We start from the raw sequence: 23780 nt of genomic DNA on the forward strand, positions 1-23780 counted from the left end.
ATATACACATTACCCAGTTCTCCCTATCACAAGCTACATGGAACTTTTTTAAAAATAAGTTTACAATATTGTAATGTTCTTAAACATGGAAATATAAAAACGCACGAAGGCGAGAGGAGAGAAATAGTAATAAGCCTCTGTATCACTGATTTTTCATACAAAAATAATCAGGTTTTGAATTTCTTTATATTGTGAAGGATTTCAGAGCGTTTTCTACACCTTCACGCAATCTTTAAAAATGCAGTCACCGCTGAAGTAAAACATGGAAGAGATTTTATAAAACCAATTTTATACAACTGTTTATGTGGGAAAGTAATAAGTAAGAGAATAATTTAAAATAAAAATATAGAAGTACTGACAAAGGAAAAGCTAGGAATATTAATGCTTTCACTCTGGAAGTGTAACTTCTTACACATTTATCTTAAAGAATCCACCTGCCTCCTCTAACAATATCTAATTCTACACATAACCTGTTGCAATTGTAATTTATTTTTTACTTCTCTGAGCTTTATATAAAGCATAAATAGAGCTAACGATTAGATTAACCAGGCACTATGCTTTTATAATAGCAAAATCATTAAAATGTACTGCTTTTTATTAGGGAACATCTGTAACATTCCTACCAGATTAAAATTGATCAATTAAGCATGAAATTAACAAGAAAACAAAACATTAATGGATTGGATCCTTGGGTCTGTCCACTTCAGGTGTGTCTACACAGGCACAAATCTTCAAAGTAGTCATGCTAATGGCCATTTCGAAGATTACTAATGAGGCGCTGAATTGAATATTTAGCGCCTCATTAGTGTCAGGGATTTTTCATCCCTTCGGCATAATCGTCCCCGTGGGCCAGGGGAAACAAGCCTTGGGCCATTAATATCATCACAGGGGCAGGAAGACTCTAAAAGGTATATAGGCTGCCAGTTAGCAGCCCCAGTAACGGTCACTCTGTGTCGGTTGGTTTTACCGGTAACCTGAACTCACAGACATTTCAAATCATGAACTTCAAAATCCAGGTCCCTCATTGGTCAAAGGTGAGGCAGCTCCTGGAGAGGGACCTGGTTGAGAACAGGCCCCTCAGAATGCTCATATGATAATGAACTCATGAATAATGCATGAGTACAGGGGATATAAGGCGGCGCCCCGCAGCGTTCGGGGTCCAGTCGGTCAGTCGCTTGTCAGTGGCCAGCAGGAGAAGACTTTGCGAAGAGCTCCAGACTTTGCGAAGTGCTCCTGTCCCTTGAAGACTCCACCTGCAATTCCACATCCGCCCAGCAGAGTCCGCTCTGCTGAGGCAAGCCAGAAATCGCTCACACTAAAAGAGCTAAGGCAGTCTCCGCTCTGAGGTAAATTGGGTGAGGGACGAACTGGCCTCACCCTTAGGGTGGGGTACTGCGCCCTCACCCCTTAGCACCCAGAGCCTGCCAAAAATCACTGCGGCACCCCCCGATCTCGCCGCCGACAACCGGACCGAGAGCGGATGTGGAGTGGGTCGAACTGGCCCCATCTCTAGGGTGGGGTACTGCGCCCACTCCAATTGAGGCTCAGGGTCTGCAACCATCGCAGCACCACCGCTCTCGCTGCCAACGCCTCAGTTTTTGCTTTCGCCGGACGCAACCACTTCAGTGGACTGAACTACAGGACGGACCAAACGGACACGTAAAAAATCCCCACGCCCCAGAATACTAACTTTATAGTTTAAGCCGGGCCACGTGGGATATTTACCACAACATAGCTTAAAGCTAACTAGAAATCATTATTCGGGGCTGCACACCTGTTTAACAAGCCCGTAGTTGAAAGTTTGTTAGTTAGATCTCTATTGTTATACTCTCTCTCTCTCTCTCTCTCTCTCTCTCTCTCTCTCTTTATAACCCCTTTTTTCCTGTTTCTCCCTTTTCCCATCTTCTCCAATCCCCACTGAAAAATCAGTGGGAAAGGAACCTTGCCAGGCTCGTCCTCAAGGGATCCAATAGGGTGGCCTAACCAGTTGCCCAGGGTGTATAAGGGGGGGCAAACTAAAACTTACCCCTTATAACTCGGAGAAAACAGAAAGAGCTCACCAAATCTTCTATCCTTGTGTTTAGCAAGGAAAGTCTCATATTGACTTCATCAATGGGATCCTTAATGATATTTGTTGTAAGTTTTTAAATTATAGATAAGTTAGTATATAGTGTTATAGTTGAATTATTGTGTTGTTAGTTTGGTTATTACCGTTCGTGCTAATAAATATAATCGTTGTTTAATTCAACCTTCCTCTCCGTGTCTCACCCTTGCCCTCAACAAACAAGCCAGCTCCTGCTCTACCAGTAATCAGCTCCCCCCCAGTCTCTCCTCTCACACAAGCACTGCGCTCTAGGCCCCCTGCCGGAGGTGGGTGGGGTTGGCCTGCGGAGGAGCGGAGCAGCCCTTTGGCGGGCTTTCTGCCGACTCCTCTTTGTCCTCGCCTGAGGCCCCGTGGGGATCCGGACGGACTGCTGGTGCGGGGTCAGCGGGGGGTTTATCGCCCGCGATTCTGCCCGCACTGTCAATTAGCATTAGGACGCTTCCGGCTGTGCCTCCACTGATCGGAATAAGGGGATTTTGAAAGGTGTGGGTCCTTTTGAAAACGACCCCCGTGTAGCCGTGACCGGAAGTATTCTAATGCTAATGAGGTGCTCAATATTCAATTCAGTGCCTCATTACTAATCTTCGAAATATGGCTATTTCAAAGATTTGTGCCTGTGTAGACACAGCCTTGGTGTATGAACAGTCAGGGGAAAAAGAGGCAGGGATAAAGGAATCTTTAAGCCACCACAGCATCTTCCTTATCCCTGAGCCACTAACCATATGGTGTAGTCTCAAAAAGCAATTTAGAGAAGTTTTGCAACTGTTCTAAATTTCACAGGCTGCAACTCCCCTCAAAGGGTATAGTCATTACTAGGGAGTATTGCAGCCTTATATTGAATTGTGTCACGAGCAGAGGAAGGCATAAAGCTATCTATAGCTATGTCTATCCTAAACATAGCAGTCGACCGCTGATACACAATTTTAGCTACACCAGCTGCACAGCTCAAATCAACTTATCAGCGGTTAACTACTACGGCTGTCCACATGGAAGAAGGCTGACAGGAGCATTCCTCCCATTGACCTTCCTTAATCCTCGCCACTCATGAGGTGTTCAGGGGTCGACTTTGACCCTGGCAAGCGTGTTTTGCGAATGTGCGACCCTGAGTAGGTTGATCTTTCATGGTAGTGTGGCTGTAAGCTTTGTTAGCTTTATGTGACACAGGAAACCCTCAGGTATCCCTTTAATTAAGCTTTAACATTTGAATGCTTAGGGATTTTCACTAGTTGTCAAAAGCACTGCAGAAGACTGAATAAGGCGCATGGCAGCTGAGTTTCTCAATGAAGATCAGATGAAGAAAACTGACGAAACAAAAGACAGTTACCTGTTCTCTAACTGGTGTTCTTTGAGATGTGTTGCTCATGTCCATTCCAAGTTGGGTGTGTGCAGGCACACGCTCAGTTGTCAGAAGCTTTTTGACCTAGTCAGTAGCCTCAGAGTCGGTGCGGCACCTCCTGGAGTGGCACTGATATGGTGACCAATATACGCACCACCTCACCACTCCCCCTCCTGCCAGTTCCTTCTTGCCGGCTACTCCAACAGTGGGGAAGGCGGGAGGGTTTTAGAACAGATATGAGCAACACATCTCGAAGAATACCAGTTACAGAACAGGTAACTGTCTTTTCTTCTTCAAGTAATTGCTCAGGTCCATTTCAAGTTGGGTGAATGCTAGCCAATGCCTAGGAGATGCGGTCGGAGCCCCAAATGGACTGTAAGACAGCCCTGCCCACCGCAGCATCTTCTCATGCATGCTGCATCAAAGTGTAATGTGCTGTAAAGGTATGAACTGAGGACCAGGGGGCTGACCTACAGATGTCCTGGATTGGCACTTGCACCAAATATGCCACAGATGATGCCTGCACTCTCATGGTGTGTGCCTTAACCGGTGGGGGAGGAACCCCTGCGAACTTGTAACACTCCTTGCTGCACGTCACTATCCAGGAGGAAATCTGCTGGGAGGAGACTGGAAGGCCTTTCATCCTATCAGCAACTGCCATAAAGAGTTGCTGTGTTCTTCTAAAGGGCCTAGTCCTATCCATATAGAAGGCCAGCATCCTTTTAATGTCCAAGGTACGTAAACATTGCTCCGTTGGGGAGGTATGGGGCTTTGGGTAAAATACTGGCAGGGAAATGTCTTGGTTAACATGAAATGGGGAGACCACCTTAGCTAAAAACACCAGGTGAGATCTCAGCCTAACTTATCCCTGTGAAACGTTGTGTACAAGGGGTCCACTGAAAGTGCCCTCAACTCAGATATCCTCCTTGGCTGACATGACTGCCACCAAAAACAACAGGGAGCAGGTAGCCAAAAGTTCAAACGGGACCTTCATAAGCTTGGCTAACACCAAACTGAGATCCCATGGGGGACAGTGGTGCCTGAACATGGGGATTGATTCTTCCTAAACCTTTCAGAAACATTTTGACTACAGAGTCTGAGAACACAGAAGACGTTCCATGACCCGGGTGAAATGCTGAGATAGCAGCTAAGTGCACCCTAACTGAGGAGAGGGACAAGCCCTCCTGTACCATAGGTAATCTAAAAATCAACGGGATGGGGGCTTGCGAGGGAGATAGCCCTCTGTGAGACACCCACAGCAGAAACCTTTTCCACTTAGCCAAATAAGTCACCCTTGTGGAGGGTTTTCTACTATTTAACAATACTTCCTTTATGGGGTCTGAAGAGGCCAGCTCCTGCTCCCTTAGCAACAGAGCATTTGCACTGTGAGCTGCAGCAACTGGAGATTGGGATGTTGAAGTCTCCCCTTTTGCTATGTCAACAAGTCCAGCCAAATTGGCAACGTCATTGGCTTGTGGATCGACAGGTGCAAGAGGGTTGAGTACCAGTGCTGACGGGCCCATGCCGGTGCCACCAAGATTTCCCTTCTGAGCAAATCTTGAGAAGAACTCTGTGAATTAGTGGGATCAGAGGGAATGCATACAACCAGCTGCCCGGCCAGGGGACACTGAAGGCATCTGTTCAAGACCACAGGCTCTGATTGTGGTAGGAGCAAAACATCCTGCATTTTGTATTGAAGTGGGAGGTGAACAGGTCCCCCTGAGGATACTCCCACCTCCAGAAAATAGAATGGATGACATCCAGGTGGAGAGGCCACTCATGATCCGTAAAGGACCTGCTGAGTTGGTCTGCCAGTGAATTGTGCACACCTGGCAGGTAAAGGGCCTGAGGCATGATGTTGTGCTGTATGCAGAAATCCCAGAGCATTATGGCCTCGTGACACAGGGGAGAGGTGTGTGCATCCCCGTTTGCTGATATAGTGCATTACTGTCATGTTATCTGTATTGACTCACATGCAACATCCTGCTAGATCGGCCTGGAAAAAAAAGAAAAAAAAAAACAAGCTAGTCTGATGGCCCTGAGCTACCTCACATTTATGAGGAGCCGAAGGTCTGACACACTACAAAGAGCCTCGGTCTGTAGCTGACCCAGGTGCGCTCCCCACTGCCAGTCTGAAGCATCTGTTACCAGGGAAAGTGAGGGTGACCCCCTCGTCTAATCACCAGTGCAGGGTCGACAAAGTCTATGTTGGCACCGTAACCACCAAGTCTAAACTGTCTCTTACAGGGCAATATTAATGACAGACATAGGTGTAGAGGGCGCATCCTTAACCTGGCGTGCTGTACTACGAAAGTGCACGCTGCCATTTGACCCAGCAAACGCAGGGAGAACCTGGCCATTGTGGTGGGAATTGCCAGGATGTCTTGGATGATGACCCCCCACAGACCTGAACCTGTTGTCTGACAGGAATGCCTTGGCACACCTGGCATCCAGTCGTACCCCTACAAACTCTATTGACTGAGATGGGACCAACACCAACTTTGTAAGCCTTAGTCTTTTGATAAATGAGGCAAAGGTTTGACAAATCAACTGTACATGCTGAATCAATCTCCTGCTCCCTGGAATGACCCTTGACTAGCCAGTCATCCAGGAACGGGAACACCTGCACCCCTTGCCTGTGTAGGTGCGCTGCTACTACCACCATGCATTTGGTGAAGACCCTTGGAGACACAGACAAACCAAAAAGCAGAACTGTGAACTGATAATAGTTTCCATATGCCATAAACCTGAGAAACCTCCTGTCAGGAGGGTAGATTGAAATATCCATCCAGTAAGTCGAAAGCCGTGAACCAATCCTACTGCTCCAGCATCAGGAGTGTGAGACCCAGGGATATTGTGTGAAATTTTATCATTTTCACAAACTCGTTGAGACTTCTTAGGTCCAGGATGAGTCTCAAGCCCCACTTTGGTTTCGGAATCAGGAAATTCCAGGAATAAAGCCCCTGTCCCCTGAACCTGGGAAGAACTTATTCTATGGCCCCAGAACCCAGGAAGGATTGCAATTCCTGCCCTAACAGGATCTCATGAGAGGGGTCCCTGAAGAGGGAGAGGGAAGGGGTTTGGGAAGGTGCGTGGGAAGAGAACTGAATGGCATATCCCCCACTACCATATGCCAGACCCACCAGTCTGTGGTGATGCTGCACCACGTGTGGTAAAAGGGGGATAGATGGAATGAAGAAAGTGGGGATGCTGGAATGGGTGAGATTGATTTGATGTTCCTGACTGTGCCATCAAAACTGCAGCTTGGGTCCCTGTGAGCCCTTCTGGTAGCCCTGAGGTTGCTGGCCTGAATGGTGCATGCCTGTCCTGTTTCACCTTCTACTGCCATCCTTTTGTGGCTGCAGAAACTGCCTTTGCTGAGGACAGGGTTTAAAATGCATGCATTGGTTGGCAGGTGTATGCAGCCCCAAGAGTCTTTCAGACTATGCAGTCTTTTATTTGTGTTATCTGAAGATAGGGGAAGGCCATCAAAGGGGAGGTCCTGGATTGTCTGCTGGATCTCATGAGGCAGGCTGGAAACCTACAATCAAGCCCCCCTGCGCATTGCCACTCTAGAGGCCATAACCCTCATGGCAGCATCTGCAGCATCCAATGCTGCCTGCAGGGACATCCTTGAAATCAGTTTGTTCTCCTACACCATGGGTGTGAAGTCCTGCTTGGCTTTGGATGACACCATTTCAGAGAACCTAGATAGGGTGCTGACTGTATTATAGGCATACCTGCTAACCAGAGCCTGCCGGTTAGCAATTCTTAATTGCAACCCTCCCATTGTATAGACTTCTGTCCCATAGAGGTCCAAGCATTTAGCTTCTCTATTTTTCGGGAAGGGACCCTGGAACCCTTGGTGCTCTCTATGGTTAACAGTGTCCACTAGCAGGCAGTCAGGCCTGGGCGGGGGTGCGCGTAAACAAATGTTCATTTCTCTAGGATGGGACAAAGTACTGTCTCGCATTCCTACAGGCCGTAGGAAGGACAGAAGCAGGGGCCTGCCAGACCATTTTAGCCCTAGTGGCATTTGTTTTGATTATGGGCAGAACCACCCTGGTGGGGCCTGCAGAGGATAAACTGTCTGTGACAGGGTCCATTTCATGCTGGACCTCCTCCGCTTGCACCCCCAAGTTTTGGGCCACTCTCCTAAAGAGCTGTTGAAAAGCCCTGCCATCCTCCAATACAGGTGAGGCCAATGAGCCCATCACTGCTTCATTCGGGGAGGAAGACAATGATAGCCCTTCCACCTCCATTTGGAGAGGAAGGGCAGTAGTGACCTATTCAGGCACTTGGCTCCCCATGGAAATTATGGGTAAACCAGGGGGCACCATAGGCAGAACTAGCATAGGCACAGGTTGGCCCAAAAACTCCACCATGGGAAGAACAGACGGCACCATTACTGCTCCCTGCACTTGATTTGGTGCTGGTGCCTTGGCTGATGCCTGCCCCATCGGCACTGGAGGTACAATTAAAGATGGCACTGGCACTGAAGGGGTCCAGTCCCAGTGCAACAGCAGTGATGATGGTGCCAAGGTCAACACCAACGAGGTAGAAGCAGATGGCTCCACGATGACTGCCACTTCCTGTCTTTGTTATGGTGGTGGGGTGCCCAGCGAAGCTGATGGTGCCAAGCGTGGGATCGACAGGGCCCTTGGAACTGTTAAAGGCACTCCAATGACCTGACCCAATACATCATGAAATGCCCACGGGATCCAGAAGAGCCACTGCTCAGTCACCTGTAAAGCTGGCGGCCAACCTGTATTGTCTGAGCAAAGACTACGGTGCCTGTGACGGCTATGGTGAGACTTTCTCGAGCTCCCACTCTGTCTGGAGCTTGAGTAGAAGGAGGCCAACTCTGATGCCAATTCAGAAGCTGATGACCACGACAGGGCCGTTGGAGTCAGTGCTGATGTTATGCGCACTGAGGACAGAGCGGGTGCCAGAGTTTAGGACACCTGAAACTGGCCCACAGTCTGTTGGGTCGGGCACCAGAGAGCTTGGCACTGAATATGGTGTCGGTGCTGGCATCAACATGAGCACAGGGGGTGGTGCTGGTGTCACATCCATGAGCCCCGATTCCTCCGTTTCAGTGCTACAGCGCCTGCCTTCCATAGACAGAGGAGCACCCGGTACCGTCATTTGTAGACGTCCTTGTGCTGCTGGAAATGCCTCTGGCGCTGAGGGAAAGTCCAGCACCTGCGGGCTCCTGTTCCACTCCGGCTTCAACTGACGGGCCTCCTGCCCTTCAGCAGTGCATACCAGAGCCTTGGATTTGAGACCAACCTGCTTCTTCGGTGAGCGATGTCTCTCGTACTTCCTCCTCTTCATCAGCACTATAGATTGACTCCTATGGTGCCGAGAAAGTGATGGTGCTTGCACCTGCTCTTGGTGCTGCGAGTCCTTAGGTAGCACTGTGGTTGATGGCGCCAGTGCACTTTGCACCAAGGAGGCTCTACTCTCTGCTCCTGCTGGAGACCCTTGAGGCTGAAGAGCCGCCTCCACTAAGAGGAATTTAAGGCGTTGGGCCCTATCTTTCAAAGTTCTGGGCTTAAAGCCCTCAGATATAGGACAGTGAACACACAAGTGTCCTTCCCCCTTAGCAAATCAAACAGGCTGAATGGGGGGCGTTCACTTTGGGCATACGTTTGCTGCATTTTGAACAAGTCTTGAAGCCTAGGGAGCCAGGCATTTCCCAGTGCTGAGGCACCAAGTGGGGCGGAAGGCCCTGCCTTGGCTATTAGATAAAATACTAAGACTAGCTATCAAATACTAAACTATTTGCACTTCAAGAACTATTTACACTACAATAGGCTACTAGCTAAAGATTTGAGCAGAGAAAGCAAGATCTCCAACAACCAGCAGCAAAACAAGAAGGAACTCAGCAGGGGGTGTCAGGTGGTGCATATATTGGTTGTCATATCAGCGCCACTCCAGGGGGTGCCACACTGACCCCATGACTTGTGGCTGGGGCAAAAAGCTTCCAGTGACTGGGCATGCACCTGTGCATACCCACGTTGAAATGGACATGAGCAATCAAAGAAGAACAGAAGCATTTTCTAGCATTAATAGCTTGGCAGTCAGTAAAGGATATTTTCCACTTGGACAAATACAATAATGATATATTTTGTAAATTGAATTTTTAAGACAAAACCAGAAGTACATAATATGGATACTCTACTTCATTAATTAAAACAAAAAAGCAGTCCAGTAGCACTTTAAAGACTAATAGAATAATGTATTAGGTGATGAGCTTTCGTGGGACAGACCCGGCTCTGTCCCATGAAAGCTCATCCCCTAATAAATTATTTTGTTAGTCTTTAAAGTGATACTGGACTGCTTTTTTGTTTTGATAGTATTCAGACTAGCATGGACAAACTGGACCAGGAACCAACTGTGGATGAACTGAAAAAGCCATTGACATCACTGCAGTAGGAAAGGCCCCGGGCCAGGATGGTATACCACCAGAGGTAATCAAGTGAGCCACAGACACTCTCCTGGAACCCCTACATGAGCTACTGTGCCTGTGCTGGAGAGAAGGAGAGGTTCCACAGGATATGCACAACGCTAACATCATAACTTTGTATAAGAACAAAGGAGACAGAAGCGACTGCAACAATTACCGTCGAATCTCCCTCCTAAGCATCACTGGTAAACTGTTCGCTCGCGTCATCCTCAGCAGACTCCAGAAGATTGCTGAGAGGGTGTATCCTGAATCACAGTGGGGATTCCGCGCAGAGAGATCTACTGTCAACATGGTCTTCTCTCTGAGGCAGCTGCAGGAGAAATGCAGGGAGCAGAGGAAACCACTCTATATTGCCTTCATCGACCTAACCAAGGCCTTCAACTTGGTCAGCAGGGATGGACTGTTCAAACTGCTCCACAAGATAGGTTGTCCGCCACGGTTACTCAAGATGATCCAGTCTTTCCACAAAAACATGAGAGGAACCGTCCAATACCATGGCACATTATCGGATGCTTTCAGCATCAGGAGCGGCATCAAACAAGGATGCGTCCTTGCTCCGACGTTTGTTCGGGATCTTCGCACTCCTCCTTAAACACGCCTTTGGATCTTCAACAGAGGGCATCTTTTTGCACACAAGATCTGAGGGGAAACTGTTTAATCTGTTTATTGGACAAACTTCTAACTCCCTTAGACAAAGGGTCAACGGGCACAAAACAGACATCAAAACACTCTAGATCCACAAACCAGTTAGTCAACATTTTAATGGAATGGGGAATTCTGTCAATGACCTAAAGGTATGTGTGTTACTTAAGAGGAATTATCGCACCATTCTGGAAAAAGAAGCAGCTGAGCTGGCTTTTATATTCAAATTCAGCACATTAACACATGGTTTAAATCGTGATGGGAACTTTCTGAGTCACTATAGGGGCTCGTCTGCATATTTGGCTCAATCTAATTCTTGACCTTCCCCCCCACCCCTCCACTCTCTGATTTGCTCACCTTGATTATCTTTTTCTGATTTGTCATCCTTGCTTACTGTTTTTGATTCTCTGTGTCTTAAATATTGAGTCTGTTCTGGTCTGGCTATGGTCTGAAGAAGTGGGTCTGTCCCATGAAAGCTCACCTAATAAACTATTTTGCTAGTCTTTAACGTGCTACTTGACTGCTTTTTGTTTTGTTTAATCTTGCAAGGCTGAAAGCTAAATCTAAGGTGCGGGAAGTCCTCATCAGACATATGCTGTTCGCAGATGACGCCGCTGTCACATCATACACAGAAGACCAGCTTCAGAAGCTGCTGGATCGGTTCTCCAAAGCATGCAAGGACTTTGGGCTCTCCATCAGCCTAAAGAAGACAAATATACTTGCTCAGGACGTTGCTGATTCTCCATCAATCAGCACTGACAACTATATGTTAGTGGTCATCCACGAGTTCGTTTACCTTGGGTCCACCATCACTGACACCCTGTCGTTGGAGACTGAGCTAAATAGGAGGATCAGTAAAGCAGCCACAATTATGTCCAGACTCAGCGAGAGAGTGTAGAACAACAACAAGCTGTACACTCACACCAAAATGCAAGTCTACAGAGCCTGCATCCTCAGCACCCTCCTTTATGGTAGCAAGACTTGGACCCTGTACGCCCGCCAGGAAAAGAGGCTGAATGTCTTCCACTTGTGCTGCCTCAGCCGCATCCTTGGAATATCGTGGAAGGACAGAGTGTCCAACACTACCGTCGTTGAGCAAGCTGCAATCCCAACTATGCACACCCTCCTCAGGCAGCGGCGGCTCTGCTGGCTTGGCCACATCCACAGGATGAATGATGGAAGAATCCCAAAAGACATCCTATATGGCAAGCTAGCCTCTGGCAAAAGACCTCCCGGATGCCCACAGCTGCACTACAAAGATGTTTGCAAGAGAGACCTCAGGGAAGTAGACATCAAGCCAGACAGCTGGGAAGAGCTGGCAGACGATCGCAGCAGATGGAGGCAGGAACTATACAAGGGCCTTCAGAAGGGTGAGTTGAGGATCATGCAGCTAGCAAAGGAGAAGCGAGCCCACAGAAAGCACAGCAAGGACCTGCCAGACACCCATTACATATGCAATAGACGCAGCAAGGACTGTCACTCTCGTGTGGGTCTTCACAGTCACAGCCAACGCTGCAAATGAGGATGCCAAACGGAACTACGAAGGGCGCGTTCCATAGTCTACGTAGACTGAAGGATGCTACTACAGACTAGCATGGCTACCTCTCTGTTACTACTTCATCCAACGTTGGGAAAAAAAATAACTCAAGGATACAAGCTCATGAGGATATTTAAGCAGGGAAGATCAGAGAGCTCAGAATGGATCTTTTCAAAAGAACAGAACAAACTGTCCTGGTGTTTGAAACAAATCAATACTTAGGTACAGAGTCAAACAATTTAATAGCTATTACTACAAAGTTGGAGGAGGAGATTGGTAAATTACTACAAAACTCAGAGCTGCCTCAATAAAACTTTACCTATTGCATCAGCGGTAGTTAAGTGCCTTTTTCAATCAGTAGCCACTTTTCCTTTAGAAAATAAAACTTACTAACTGCATTCAGCTCTAGAGTTGATGTTCTACACCAAAAGTATGAAACTTCAAAGAAAGTTTGCCCCTTTCATCCTCATTCTTTGTATGTTACGTGAAGACCCCACTTTCCAGTCTCTCCTATCTTTGCCAATTAACACTTTCTTAAAGATCGGAATATTTGAAGTTTTGAAAACACGAATGACATGGATGTGAATGGCCTGAGTCAACATTTTCAAACTTAAATCCTTCAAAGCTAGACAAGTAAATATGCAGCCTGCTTTTCCAAAGACAATGACTATCAACAGCTCTGACCTACAGCCAATTATTTCATTCTATTTAGTTTTATTTCCAATACAACTTTTCTATAACATTAGCCAGTGCCTTTCTTGTTTTAAAAAAAAAAGGGCTGGGGCTGCTGAAGGGCTGCACAATAAAAGCACTCATTAACAAAAACACCTTCCCATTGATATCACTGTATGTGATATTAGACTGTAACACCCCACCAGCCTTTTTGCTTCCATCTCCAATAGATACCAAAAAGCAATACCTACCGCACTTTCAAACTAACTAACTCTCTAACACAAAACCTTAACTGTGACCTCCACAGTGTGAAGATCCAGTAACTTCCCAAATGCATGGATTGTGAGACAGTAAGATGTGCTCATCTCTTCACATAACAGAAACAAAAAGTATACAAGATCCCTGTAAAAGTTTTGTTAGAACACAAGATTTATTAAGTTAAGGCTGCTTACTGCTCACTAGTTCTTCTGTGTTCTAAATTGTGGTTCATGACTTTAAATCAACAACAAAGATAGTAAATCCTTATTGATGAGTTAGGGGTCACCAGATTAAATTAACAGGCAGCAGCTATAAAACAAGCTAAGTATTTTTCATTCAATGCAAAACTAACACGGGAAAATCCTTGCCAGAGGATGCTGTAAAGGCCAAGAGTATAATCAGGGTTCAAAAAAAGAACTAGATATGTTCACAGTGCATAGGCCCATCAACAGCTATTAACCAGGATGGGAAGGGAGGAGATCCCTAGCCTCTGTTTGTCAGAAGCTGGGAATGAGTGACAGGATGGATCATATGATGATTACTTGTTCTATTCATCCCCTCTGAGGCATCTGGCATTGGCCACAGTCCAGAGAGAATATACTGGGCTAGATGGACCTGTGGCCTGACCAAGTATTTTGTTGTTAATTGCACTGTACTCTAAACGTTGACATTATCATGCCAGAACAATATCTTAAATTACATATTTTATATGCAACTCTTACCCCACCACTGATTTTCCAGTTTCATCAGGTTTACGCACAGTAAATGGACTTGGATCAATTCCAACATTCTTGGGCATGAAATCTCTGAAGGAGGGGAGGAAAAAATCAGCCATAAAATAAAGTTCAACATGTGAAATATTCTTCTGAAATTACACTTGGTCAGATTTTGTTGAAAATTCTTCACCTCTACAAGCCTGCACATCTCATAACATTTAATACTGATTTTAAAAATTGTTTTCATGAACTAAAAAGGATGGGCTAGGTTAAACTTTGATTACATACCACAAAGTATCATGTAAAATTAAAATCTAAGGAGATTTAAGAAGCCTTCATTTCTACCACACAGACCCAGGAAACACAATTATGCACAGGGTTGTGGCTGTGGCTAACAAAGACCCAAAAATGTTATTTTCATGATTGTGTTAACTCTCAAATTACTTCAATTGGCTGAGACGTCATTTCCACAAAAGCTACTAGCCAAATCTTGGATGTTCAAAATATATATTTTGTTTTTAAGTACTCAGTTGGCCTGAACCAAGGTATCATTGTTGCCAGATTGAAAACACATTCTATCTGATTGTTTTAATCAACTCTAAATGCACACACACTCTTGGATTATGTCTAGACCGCAGGCTTCTGTCGACAAAACCTCTCGACAGAAGTTTTGTTGACAGAGCATGCATCCAGACGGCAGATCTGTCACAGTTCTGCTGGTTGTGAGCGTTCTGTTGGCATCCCTGTACACCTTCTCTCACGAGGAAGAAGGGATATCTTGACAGAGGGGGTTTTCTGACATTTGGCCCCATGTGGACAGGCCAAATGTCAGAAAAGCCTCTCCCGACAGAACTGTCAGCAAAAGCAATGCAAACGTGTTGTGCAATTTGTGCATCTTTTGCCGACAGTTTTTGGCAATCTAGGCATAGCCTTACAGAGCATATTTGAACAGAGAATTTTTTTCCTGAATCAGAACGGACTTGCCTTCATGGTGCTGTAGTCTAGACTTGTAGAGCTCTATAACATGCTGCATTCTACAGGCCCCATAAAGTTATGCTGGCATGCACAAAAATTATCTAGTCCCTGTAAACGCAGTCCTGTTTTAAATGGGACTACCTCAAAAAGTGAACTAGGTAGCTTTTAGTTCATGCCAGCAGGATCCAGGTGTCTACATGGGACTATTGGAGAGCAACATGTTAGAGCAGTTTATAAATCACAACCTGTAGCCTAGACTATGGTGTTGTGTGGGCAAAACTGCCTGAACTGAAATGAAGTAGCCTACTTTACCTAGACAGTCCACAATATGAATGTACTCTTTCCAGCTCAATAAAGCTCAAAGCCAGGGATTCTCAACTGGAGTGGCACATCAAATGTTCAAGGTAAGAGAGCAGTGAACCTACTAATAATTCAGTAGTTAAAAACGTTTGGATCACAAGTGCAAGGTTGCAACATCACTCACTTAAACCTGGCTCAACCACCCTCTATCACACCAAACAGAGGTGCAGTGAGTCCAAATTTGAATGGTGTTGTGACCCTGTTCATCAGGTTGCAACACCACTTACTTAAATCTTTCATTGATTAGCAGCAGCAGCACTAATAATGTTAAGGTGTGTTATTATAGCACCATCGGATTTGTAATTTGCCTGGCATCTCCTGAAGAAATGCATTAGCCACATTAGCTAACAGGAGCCTTCCCACTACTCTAAGGATGTTGGGGGAGCTTCAAGTAAAATAAATACTAAAGTGTGGCAAGATTAAAAGAAAAGCAAAGAATCCCTGCATTAAAGTTTCAGAATTATGTATTAGTATTGTGAAGTCCAAACTATATGATTTATAACACTGCAAAACATACCGTATAGAATTGGTCATTGCCAAGCAAAAGGTGTCATCAAAACTGCTTAATTCATATGGCCGAAAAAACTCATTGTGAATATCAATCTCTTCTTCATATTTGTGAAATTTCTTCACTATCAACTTCCTCCTGTTTTCAGTGCATGTCACTGAACAAAAAAACAACCTGTTCTATTGTTAATCATTAGCATACTTAAAAAAAACAAACAGACAAAACTATTTCCATATGTTCTTGCTATAGGACAAGAAATAAAATCTAAAAACAAGGACACACATATTTTAGGGCACACACTGTAGAAGTTAACTAGTTAATTTGGTTCCCCCTTAAACTGGCATTTCCGATTTCAACAGTCTCGCAGCTAGAGAAGTGGTGATGTGTCTTCCAATTATATATGAACTATCATCAGCTAGACTATTCTTGTGTGTGTGCGCATCACCAATTTACAATACTGCTAGCCACATATGAATAGGAAAGGCAAAAAACTATTTAAAATGCTTCCCTGTGTATGAACTTGTAGAAACCAAAGTCATGTCCACAAGACTACAATAAGAACCACATGCACCATAGCTCAAAAATTTATTGGACATTCAGCAGGTGTAAATAATTCACTGAGAAGGAAATACTTGTCAACTGTTACAATGGTACAGCTTTTACCATTAGTTTGTTAATTTGTGATTAAAGGAATATATAAAAACCACTCAATGGCTGAATCCTAATCATCAATATTATTCAAAAATAGTCCCTAGGAAAAAAAAAAAAAAAACAACATACATACCCTCATCATAAGGCAGTGGTAAATTATTTAATACACCTTGCGTCCACCAGAAAGTATAACTAAGGGGGAAAGTCACACATATAGTAAGGTCAATTTTATTTGAAATAGAAAATAAGTATTCAATCTACTAATCATATTTAAAAAAATGTGCACTACACTTTTTACATACTTTAATTGTGCATATGGCATATATTGTGGAGGTGGCGGGGAGGAAGGAAAGAATCATCCTTGGCCTGAGGAGTTCAACAGGTCCCAGTCACGTAACTGGTCAGACCCCTGATGTCAGTGGGATTCTGTGCACGTGATGCAGTTTGCCTACACAGATCTGTATTTACTTCAGGTGTCCAGATGTTTGACAGCAGCTGCAGGATTGGGCCCTAAGACATAATGAATTGAGGGAGATCAAAGAAGCATGAGGAGAGGGTGTCTGAGAAGACAAATGGTCATACTTCAAAACAGACAGTTAACTGATTAACTTCTGTCTGGCTCTCTCTTTTAATGAAATAGTCTTAAAATTAAGGGTTTTAAATTGGAAAAGACAATATCGAATGTGGAAATCAGCAATAATATTAAGATGTATTTGGCAAACTTTATATTTTCACAAAACTTTGCAAAATTATTGAAGTTGGCTATCTTCATGGCTTTTTGAGACAAACATGAGTCTAAATATTAAGGACCAGATCCTAGCTAGACCAGCATAAAGATGAGCGATCACATTTTGTTCTCAACCTCTTCCCAGAAGTAGAAGTGTGTTCACTGACATGTCTTGTTTTTGAAGGGTGTATGTTATTTTTTTTCTTATTTAAAATACAAATATGCCTGTTATGGGTTTAAGCAGTCAAGAAGTGAGCCTTGCACTTGTAGCAGAAAGTGGTGAAATTCACAGCAGTCATTAGTTCCTCTAGTTTCTGACTGCACCTGGAGAAAGATAGGTCTTCTGGACAGACAAGCTTTACTTTTACAGTTGAAAGCTCTGTTGTATCAGAGAAGCATAATTGTTGGCCATGTGTTTTAGGTATCAGAGCCGCAGGCTATGTAGAGCTTTGAAAGTAAGGACAGACCCTGAACTTGTTTTGAAACTCTCTGGTAAGCCAACTTAAAGACCAGAAGACTATGTTCGTGGTAGTTTGAGGTCTTGAGGAGATGCACGGTGTGTTGTGAAATAGTGGGAATTTCCTACATACTAAAGCCTTCACAACCAGGCTTACTGCACTGCTGTAACTTAGCAGAGAGGTGACAACCACATGAACTTCATCTGCCAGAATTAAATGGAGTTTCCTTCCCAAGTGAAGATAGTAGAAAGCATCTCGCACAGATGCTACTAGTAACAGAGAGGGAGCCTGCTAGTCTATATACTATCAAAACAAAAAGCAGTCAAGTATCACTTTAAAGACTAGCAAAATAATTTATTAGGTGAGCTTTGGTGGGACAGACCCACTTCTTCAGACCATAGCTGTACCAGAACAGACCATAAATATTGGGTCTGTTCTGGTACGGCTATGGTCTGAAGAAGTGGGTCTGTCCCACGAAAGCTCACCTAATAAACTATTTTGCTAGTCTTTAAAGTGATACTTGACTGCTTCTTGTTTTGATAGATGCTACCAGGTGAGAACATAGTCTTAGAGGAATTCAAGAGTTCTGCTAGACTACAGGCTAACTTGACCAATTCCAGCTGTATGTCTTCAACCAAATGAGACTCATTCAACTGTGGCTGCAAGCTCTTCAAAGTACTTCACTAGTATCACCCCCCTCCTTCTTGGTGTCAGCTAGTCATCTCTTCATCTAAGAGTTGATCTCACCTGAACACTGTCTCAATTCAGGCATGGAGGATGAGACAGCTGACAGGGGAGCCTAATTGTCATAATTCCAGACACTTTCCATTTTGTTCTCTCTCTATGAAGTGTATATCATTACTTATGAAATCTTTTTCTGAATGGGGGGGAGGGCCAGGGAAGTTGAAAGGAGTTTCTCATACAGCACGTTATTTCTTCCCTCTCTGTTCACTTTGCCCCCACCACCACCCAACACAGTATTTTTAATTATGATTATTTTATTGATCTAGTGGTCAATGGCTCCAGTCATGATTGGAACCCCCATGGCTACCTGTCCTCCCTGTGTACCCACTTATGTTGCAGCATGGTGCAGCAATGACTCCCTGTACTGCCCTCCACGTGTTCTGCTGATCTGCCCAGATTCAGCCACCTTTCATATTACATTAATTTAGCACTTCTGCTAGATTACATAACAGTTCTAGCATTTTTTCAGTATCCAAAGTCTGAAGGTGACAAAAGAAAACAACTCTGTCTTTTCTAAGCTAAATCTTTGGCAGGCTCTTTGCACTTCCCAGACTCTGCAGTGGACCAAAGAACCAAAATGATTCTATTGTCTTCATTCACTGAATTTAAATAATTGGCTGGCTACCAAACATGCCATCATCTTGGACCCACCCTACCTTCCACTACTGGACCTCTGATAGACCACAGTCGTCCTCAGTTCCTGGTTCTGCTTAGGCTTCTCTGTTGCAAGAGAACTGAAGGTTTGCTTTCCCTCCCACCCAGACTTCAACTAACAAGGGCTCTCCCCTTATAGCCTGATATATACTTATGTCATGGATGAGGCTGTTTTGGTGTTTTGGCCCTCAGTTGCATATTAACCCCTTCCTGATGCTAATGAGGTTTATAAACATGGTCATAACCCCAGTTGCATTGGTGCAGTATAAATACATCAGATTGTATCTTCTTAAGAGATCACATTTTATAAATAGATGGGTGACTGGAAATACAGATATGGAAATACATACCAGTTACATACAGTATCTATCGTACTCAAAATGCATTATTTCCACATTAAACAATTTTGCTTGTATATTATGAATTCTAATCAGAAAAAAATAAAAATGACACATCTGACCAAAAAATAAAACATACCAAGAACAGTTAACAGATAGGAAAAAAAGGAAGTTAAACTTGCCACTTACTATTTAATTCAAAGGGAAAGAAAAAACATGCAAGAACACAAAAGATAAGACAGCTTTTGAAATAAACAAGATAATAGATTAATGGCAGACTGGGACATTAATGGGAGACTGAGATTTGAGAAATCCCCTTTGCAACACATCAGATGAATTCACTTTGCCATACAGCATGATATAGAAATGTTCAGAATAGGTGGAGAATAACCTTAACAATGATGTTGCACATATTTTATACGCATAGACTAACTGAAAGTTGGCTTCATGGTTGATTTGAATGATTAGCCAATGATTTTAGTCCATTAATTTATTGTGTGATGTTATGATTGACAAACATGTTCTGTCATATACAATCATTGCATGTTACAGAGTTAAGTTGTAGGAGTATAAAGGTGTAAGATTGGTCAGCATTTAGAGGACTCGTGTTAATTAGATATACATAAGACAAACTGAAATGCAAGAACCTGAAAGCTGAGGCCTGCAAGATTTTAGCATAGCTATTTTAGGCCTTGGAGATCAGAAATGATGACATGTGTGTCTGAAGAGTAACCCACTGCCCTAAGATTATGGAAGAAGAAGTACCAATGGGTGATATTGTGCAAAACAGTAGTTTTTTTGTTTTTTTTTACTTATAAGATACCTGGTAGCCATACTTTTCTAACACATGCCGGTATGCAAGATGCACTATGTGCTGAAATGCATGAGGTATGGTCAGAATCACATTAAAAATAATGCCAAGAATAGGAAAATTTTAGATCCCTATGGGAAACTCCAGGAGGACCCATCCCTGTGCTGATAATCAATCCATGGGAGACCTACTGGACCCTAAGGTTGCATCTACACGGGCAGCTTTTGTCGACAAAACTCGCTGAGTGTCTATATGGTTAAAGTACTCTGTCGAGGGTTTGTCAACGAAACTCAGCTGATCAGTCGGCAGTGTCACCCCTGTTCCCCAACAGATATAATGCCTTGGTCGACAGTGTTTTGTTGACAGAGTGCCAGCGTAGACACTTCCGCCGATAGAGAGGGTGTATGGCTCCCTGGGCAGCCCTGTTTGCACAGCTTCCAGTCAGCCATTCTGTCGAGAGAGGGCAGGGCAGTATGTCTGCTCTCTGTCTATAGAGCACCTTGCTCTTTCAATCTGCTTTTGTGTGTAGATGTATCTGTCAGAGGTACTGCTGAGGCTTCTCTTTCAACAAAAGCTGCCCATGTAGATGTGGCCTAACTGTATTGTTAAGGATGTGGGTATAACTATATTTGTAATTTGTGCATAGAATGTACATATTCTTAGGAATCCATAACTAATCATAACTAATAAAACTTGTAACAGATAGACAAGTGTGTAGCCATGTTTGTCTGCATTCACAATAACAAGGAGTCCTGTGGCATCTTAAAAACTAATAGAGTTATTTGGGCAAAACCCAATATTTTTGCTTATAAAATGAGTCTGATGTAGAACAGTGGGCAATCATTACAATCCTAAATAGAATGATTCAATGTGCTGAAGTTATCTTCAAAACTCATTTCTCCTATTAAACCCTTTGGCTTTATTATTGTTCATAAACAACAATGCACATAAGGGGTGACAGGTTAAACTGAATGGATGCAATCTTCAAATCTGACTAGATTTGTTTTAGGTCTGAAGTTGGGTAAGAAAAAGAAGAAGCGTAAATATCTTGGTCTACATCTTCACAACATGCATTCCCACATCAATAAATATGACTAGCTGAAATTTAACAAATACTTTAGTCTACAGATTAACGAAATGCTGGTAACTGCACTTCAGTAAAAGGCCAGATCATTGCATAGTCCAAACTTCATTCACATGAAACACCATCTTTTTACTGTCCTTTTCTATCAGCTAGAAGCATTTCATCAAAACAAAAATGTCACACATTTCGTGAGATTATAATAATCAATGCTTTCACAAAATGTTTAAAAAGACAATGATGTATTTGTTTCAAATAACCCACCTGTGCAAGGCAGAGTAATTTAAAAGCTTATTTTGCAAAGCAAAATGTATCTTTGAAACAGTTGTTCAGAAGAATTTTAAATTCTGAGAATGTATTTTGACAGCAAATATTAATACAAAACTACAAATTACCTTCGCCTTGCCTGTGAAAGATTCATAGTGTTCTTGTGATGCAAGTAAAAGTCTGTAGGAAGTTCCCAAAGATGAGGTTTTCCTTCTGCAGGCTGAAATACTCCCAAAAATAGGTTAATTGAGTCTTGCCTATCAGCATCTGTAAAACAAGAGGTACACTGGGGATGTTCTGTTTATTCTCACAAAAATACGATGCAGGCAGTGGAAATAACAACATAGTTATGAAATCTATACATATTGCAAGATAAAATCCCACTGTTTTACATTTCAGGATTTTAATTTAAACTTTACAGATGACAACTGACATTTTTAACAATCTGTAATATGTTGACAAGTTGTGCAGCTGCATAGTTTTAAAGTGCTTCCCTTTTAGGTATTTTGACTTATTGTCTCCACATTTCTTTTGATTCTTCTGCCTAAACAATAGTCCCTACAAACTTCATACTTCACATATAGCTAACAACTTTCAATAACAGAGCGATAAGCTCAGTGGTTTGAGTGTTGGCCTGCTAAACCAAGGGTTGTAAGCTCAATCCTTGAGGGCGGCATTTAGGGATTGGGGCAAATAGATGCCATGGATGGTGCTTGGTCCTGCTGAGAGGGCAGGGGACTGGACTAGATGACCTCCCAAGGTCCCTAGCAGCTCTAGATATGTATCTCCAATTATCTTATGTGACAACTAAGACACTGAACTTTAAAGCTATATACAAAAAGACTGCCTCCTTTTGTCTGGAATAACTTGCTTCATAAAAAAGTTAACTAATACAACTGCTCAGTTACCTCAGCTAATAGTCAGAGGTGCCAGCTGTACTCTGAAGCTTTTTGGGACACTTTAAAAAAATTAGGAAAGTGTTAAGAAAGCTGCTTGGAGCTGCACCAAGAGTCAAAAGTGCAAAATCAAACAGAGAGTAACCCCTTTTTTGGTGGTTTTGGTTCATTTCGTGAGTGGGGTTGGAGGTGCTCAATTCATCACCAATCCGCATGCTGCATTTTAACTTTCTTGGATGTACCCTGCCAGACTGTATTAATACAGCAGACAACAAACCAAAGGCTTTGGTTTTAGTGGTGAATCCAGCATCCCAACTGGCTCAAATTCAGGAAGGTTAACTCATGTTGTTCAGTAACTGGAGTTCTTCAACATGCGTCCCCCTGTGGGTGGTCTACTTCAGGTGGCAGTGCATCCCGGTGTCATTGATTGGTGCAGGTCATACGTGTGCATTAGGCATCTTACAGTGCTGCTGGTGCATTATGTACCATGAGCAGGTCCTGGGCTCTCCTGCTCCTTCTCTACTGCAGAATCCTCATTATAAAGTAGAGGACAGAAGGATGGAGCACCCATAGGAACACACATCTCAAAGAACTCCAGTAGCTACACAAAGTGAGTAATTTTTTTCCTCTTTCTAGTAGTGTCCCTATAGGTGCATCACTTTAGGTCTCTCTACACCAGTGCCCCTCTGAGGGCAAGGGGGACTTTGTGTTCATTCAAGAATCTGGGGTAAGTACTACGAGGTCAACTATCGTGTCAGCCAGAATCCTGTGTGACTGCATGGTGTTTTACAAATGTGTGGACTGAGGCCCAAGTGGCTACCTTACAGATCTCTAGTATTGGAACATGACTGAGAAATGCTATTGATGTTGAAATAGACCTGGTAGAATGTGGTCTAACCTGTTCTGATGGTTCTGTATTTTGGATATGGGTTTGAATGCATGTGGAAATCCATTGTGATAATCTCTGAATGAATATAGCATCTCCTTTTGAGTGCTTGATAGTAGATTGAAAAATCCAGGGGATTTCCTGAAAGGTTTCTTTTGAGATAGAATGCTAGTGCCCTTCTAACTTCAGAGCATGTAGGGTGGCATCTGTAGGTGTACCATGAGGCTTAGGTTAGAATGTCAGTAGGTGAATATATTGGTTTATCTGAAGTGCTGAGGTAATTTTTGGAAGAATTTAGGCTGTGGACGTCATGTAACTTTGTCCTAGAAGAATCTGTCATGGAGTGCCCCATCTCACTCACCCTTCTGTCCAAGATAACGGCAACTAGGAAGGATATTTTCTTTGATAAATGGAGGAATAAGCAGGTGGGTAATGGTTCAAATGGTGGTCTGGCGATGCACTTCAACAGCAAGGTGAAGTTCCACATTGGCATAGGCCCTAGGGTAAATATTTATGAGACCCTTGAAATTGACACAAGATGGACTCTGATTGAACTTATCATTAAGTCAGTGCATTTCAGATCCAATAAGTGTTGTGCTGAATCACTCAATCACAGAATCATAGGACTGGAAGGGACCTCAGGAAGTCATCTAGTCCAGTCCCCTGCTTCAAGCAGGATCAACCACC

At 43.6% G+C, this 23780-nt stretch overlaps 1 protein-coding gene across 1 annotated transcript in view; it reads right to left on the bottom strand.

Annotated features, from left to right (window-relative positions):
* Positions 1–23780, bottom strand: part of FIG4 (FIG4 phosphoinositide 5-phosphatase) — a 118575-nt gene that overhangs the window by 22454 nt on the left and 72341 nt on the right. Inside the window, exons 16-19 of the mRNA XM_074990763.1 lie at positions 21440–21578; positions 16365–16423; positions 15590–15737; positions 13744–13827 (exon numbers count right to left, since the gene is read on the bottom strand). Coding sequence (XP_074846864.1) covers positions 13744–13827; positions 15590–15737; positions 16365–16423; positions 21440–21578 — 430 coding nt within the window. The remainder of the gene's footprint in view (positions 1–13743; positions 13828–15589; positions 15738–16364; positions 16424–21439; positions 21579–23780) is intronic.

The sequence above is a fragment of the Carettochelys insculpta genome, chromosome 3, assembly GCF_033958435.1.
Source record: "Carettochelys insculpta isolate YL-2023 chromosome 3, ASM3395843v1, whole genome shotgun sequence".
Classification (NCBI taxonomy): Eukaryota; Metazoa; Chordata; order Testudines; family Carettochelyidae; genus Carettochelys; species Carettochelys insculpta.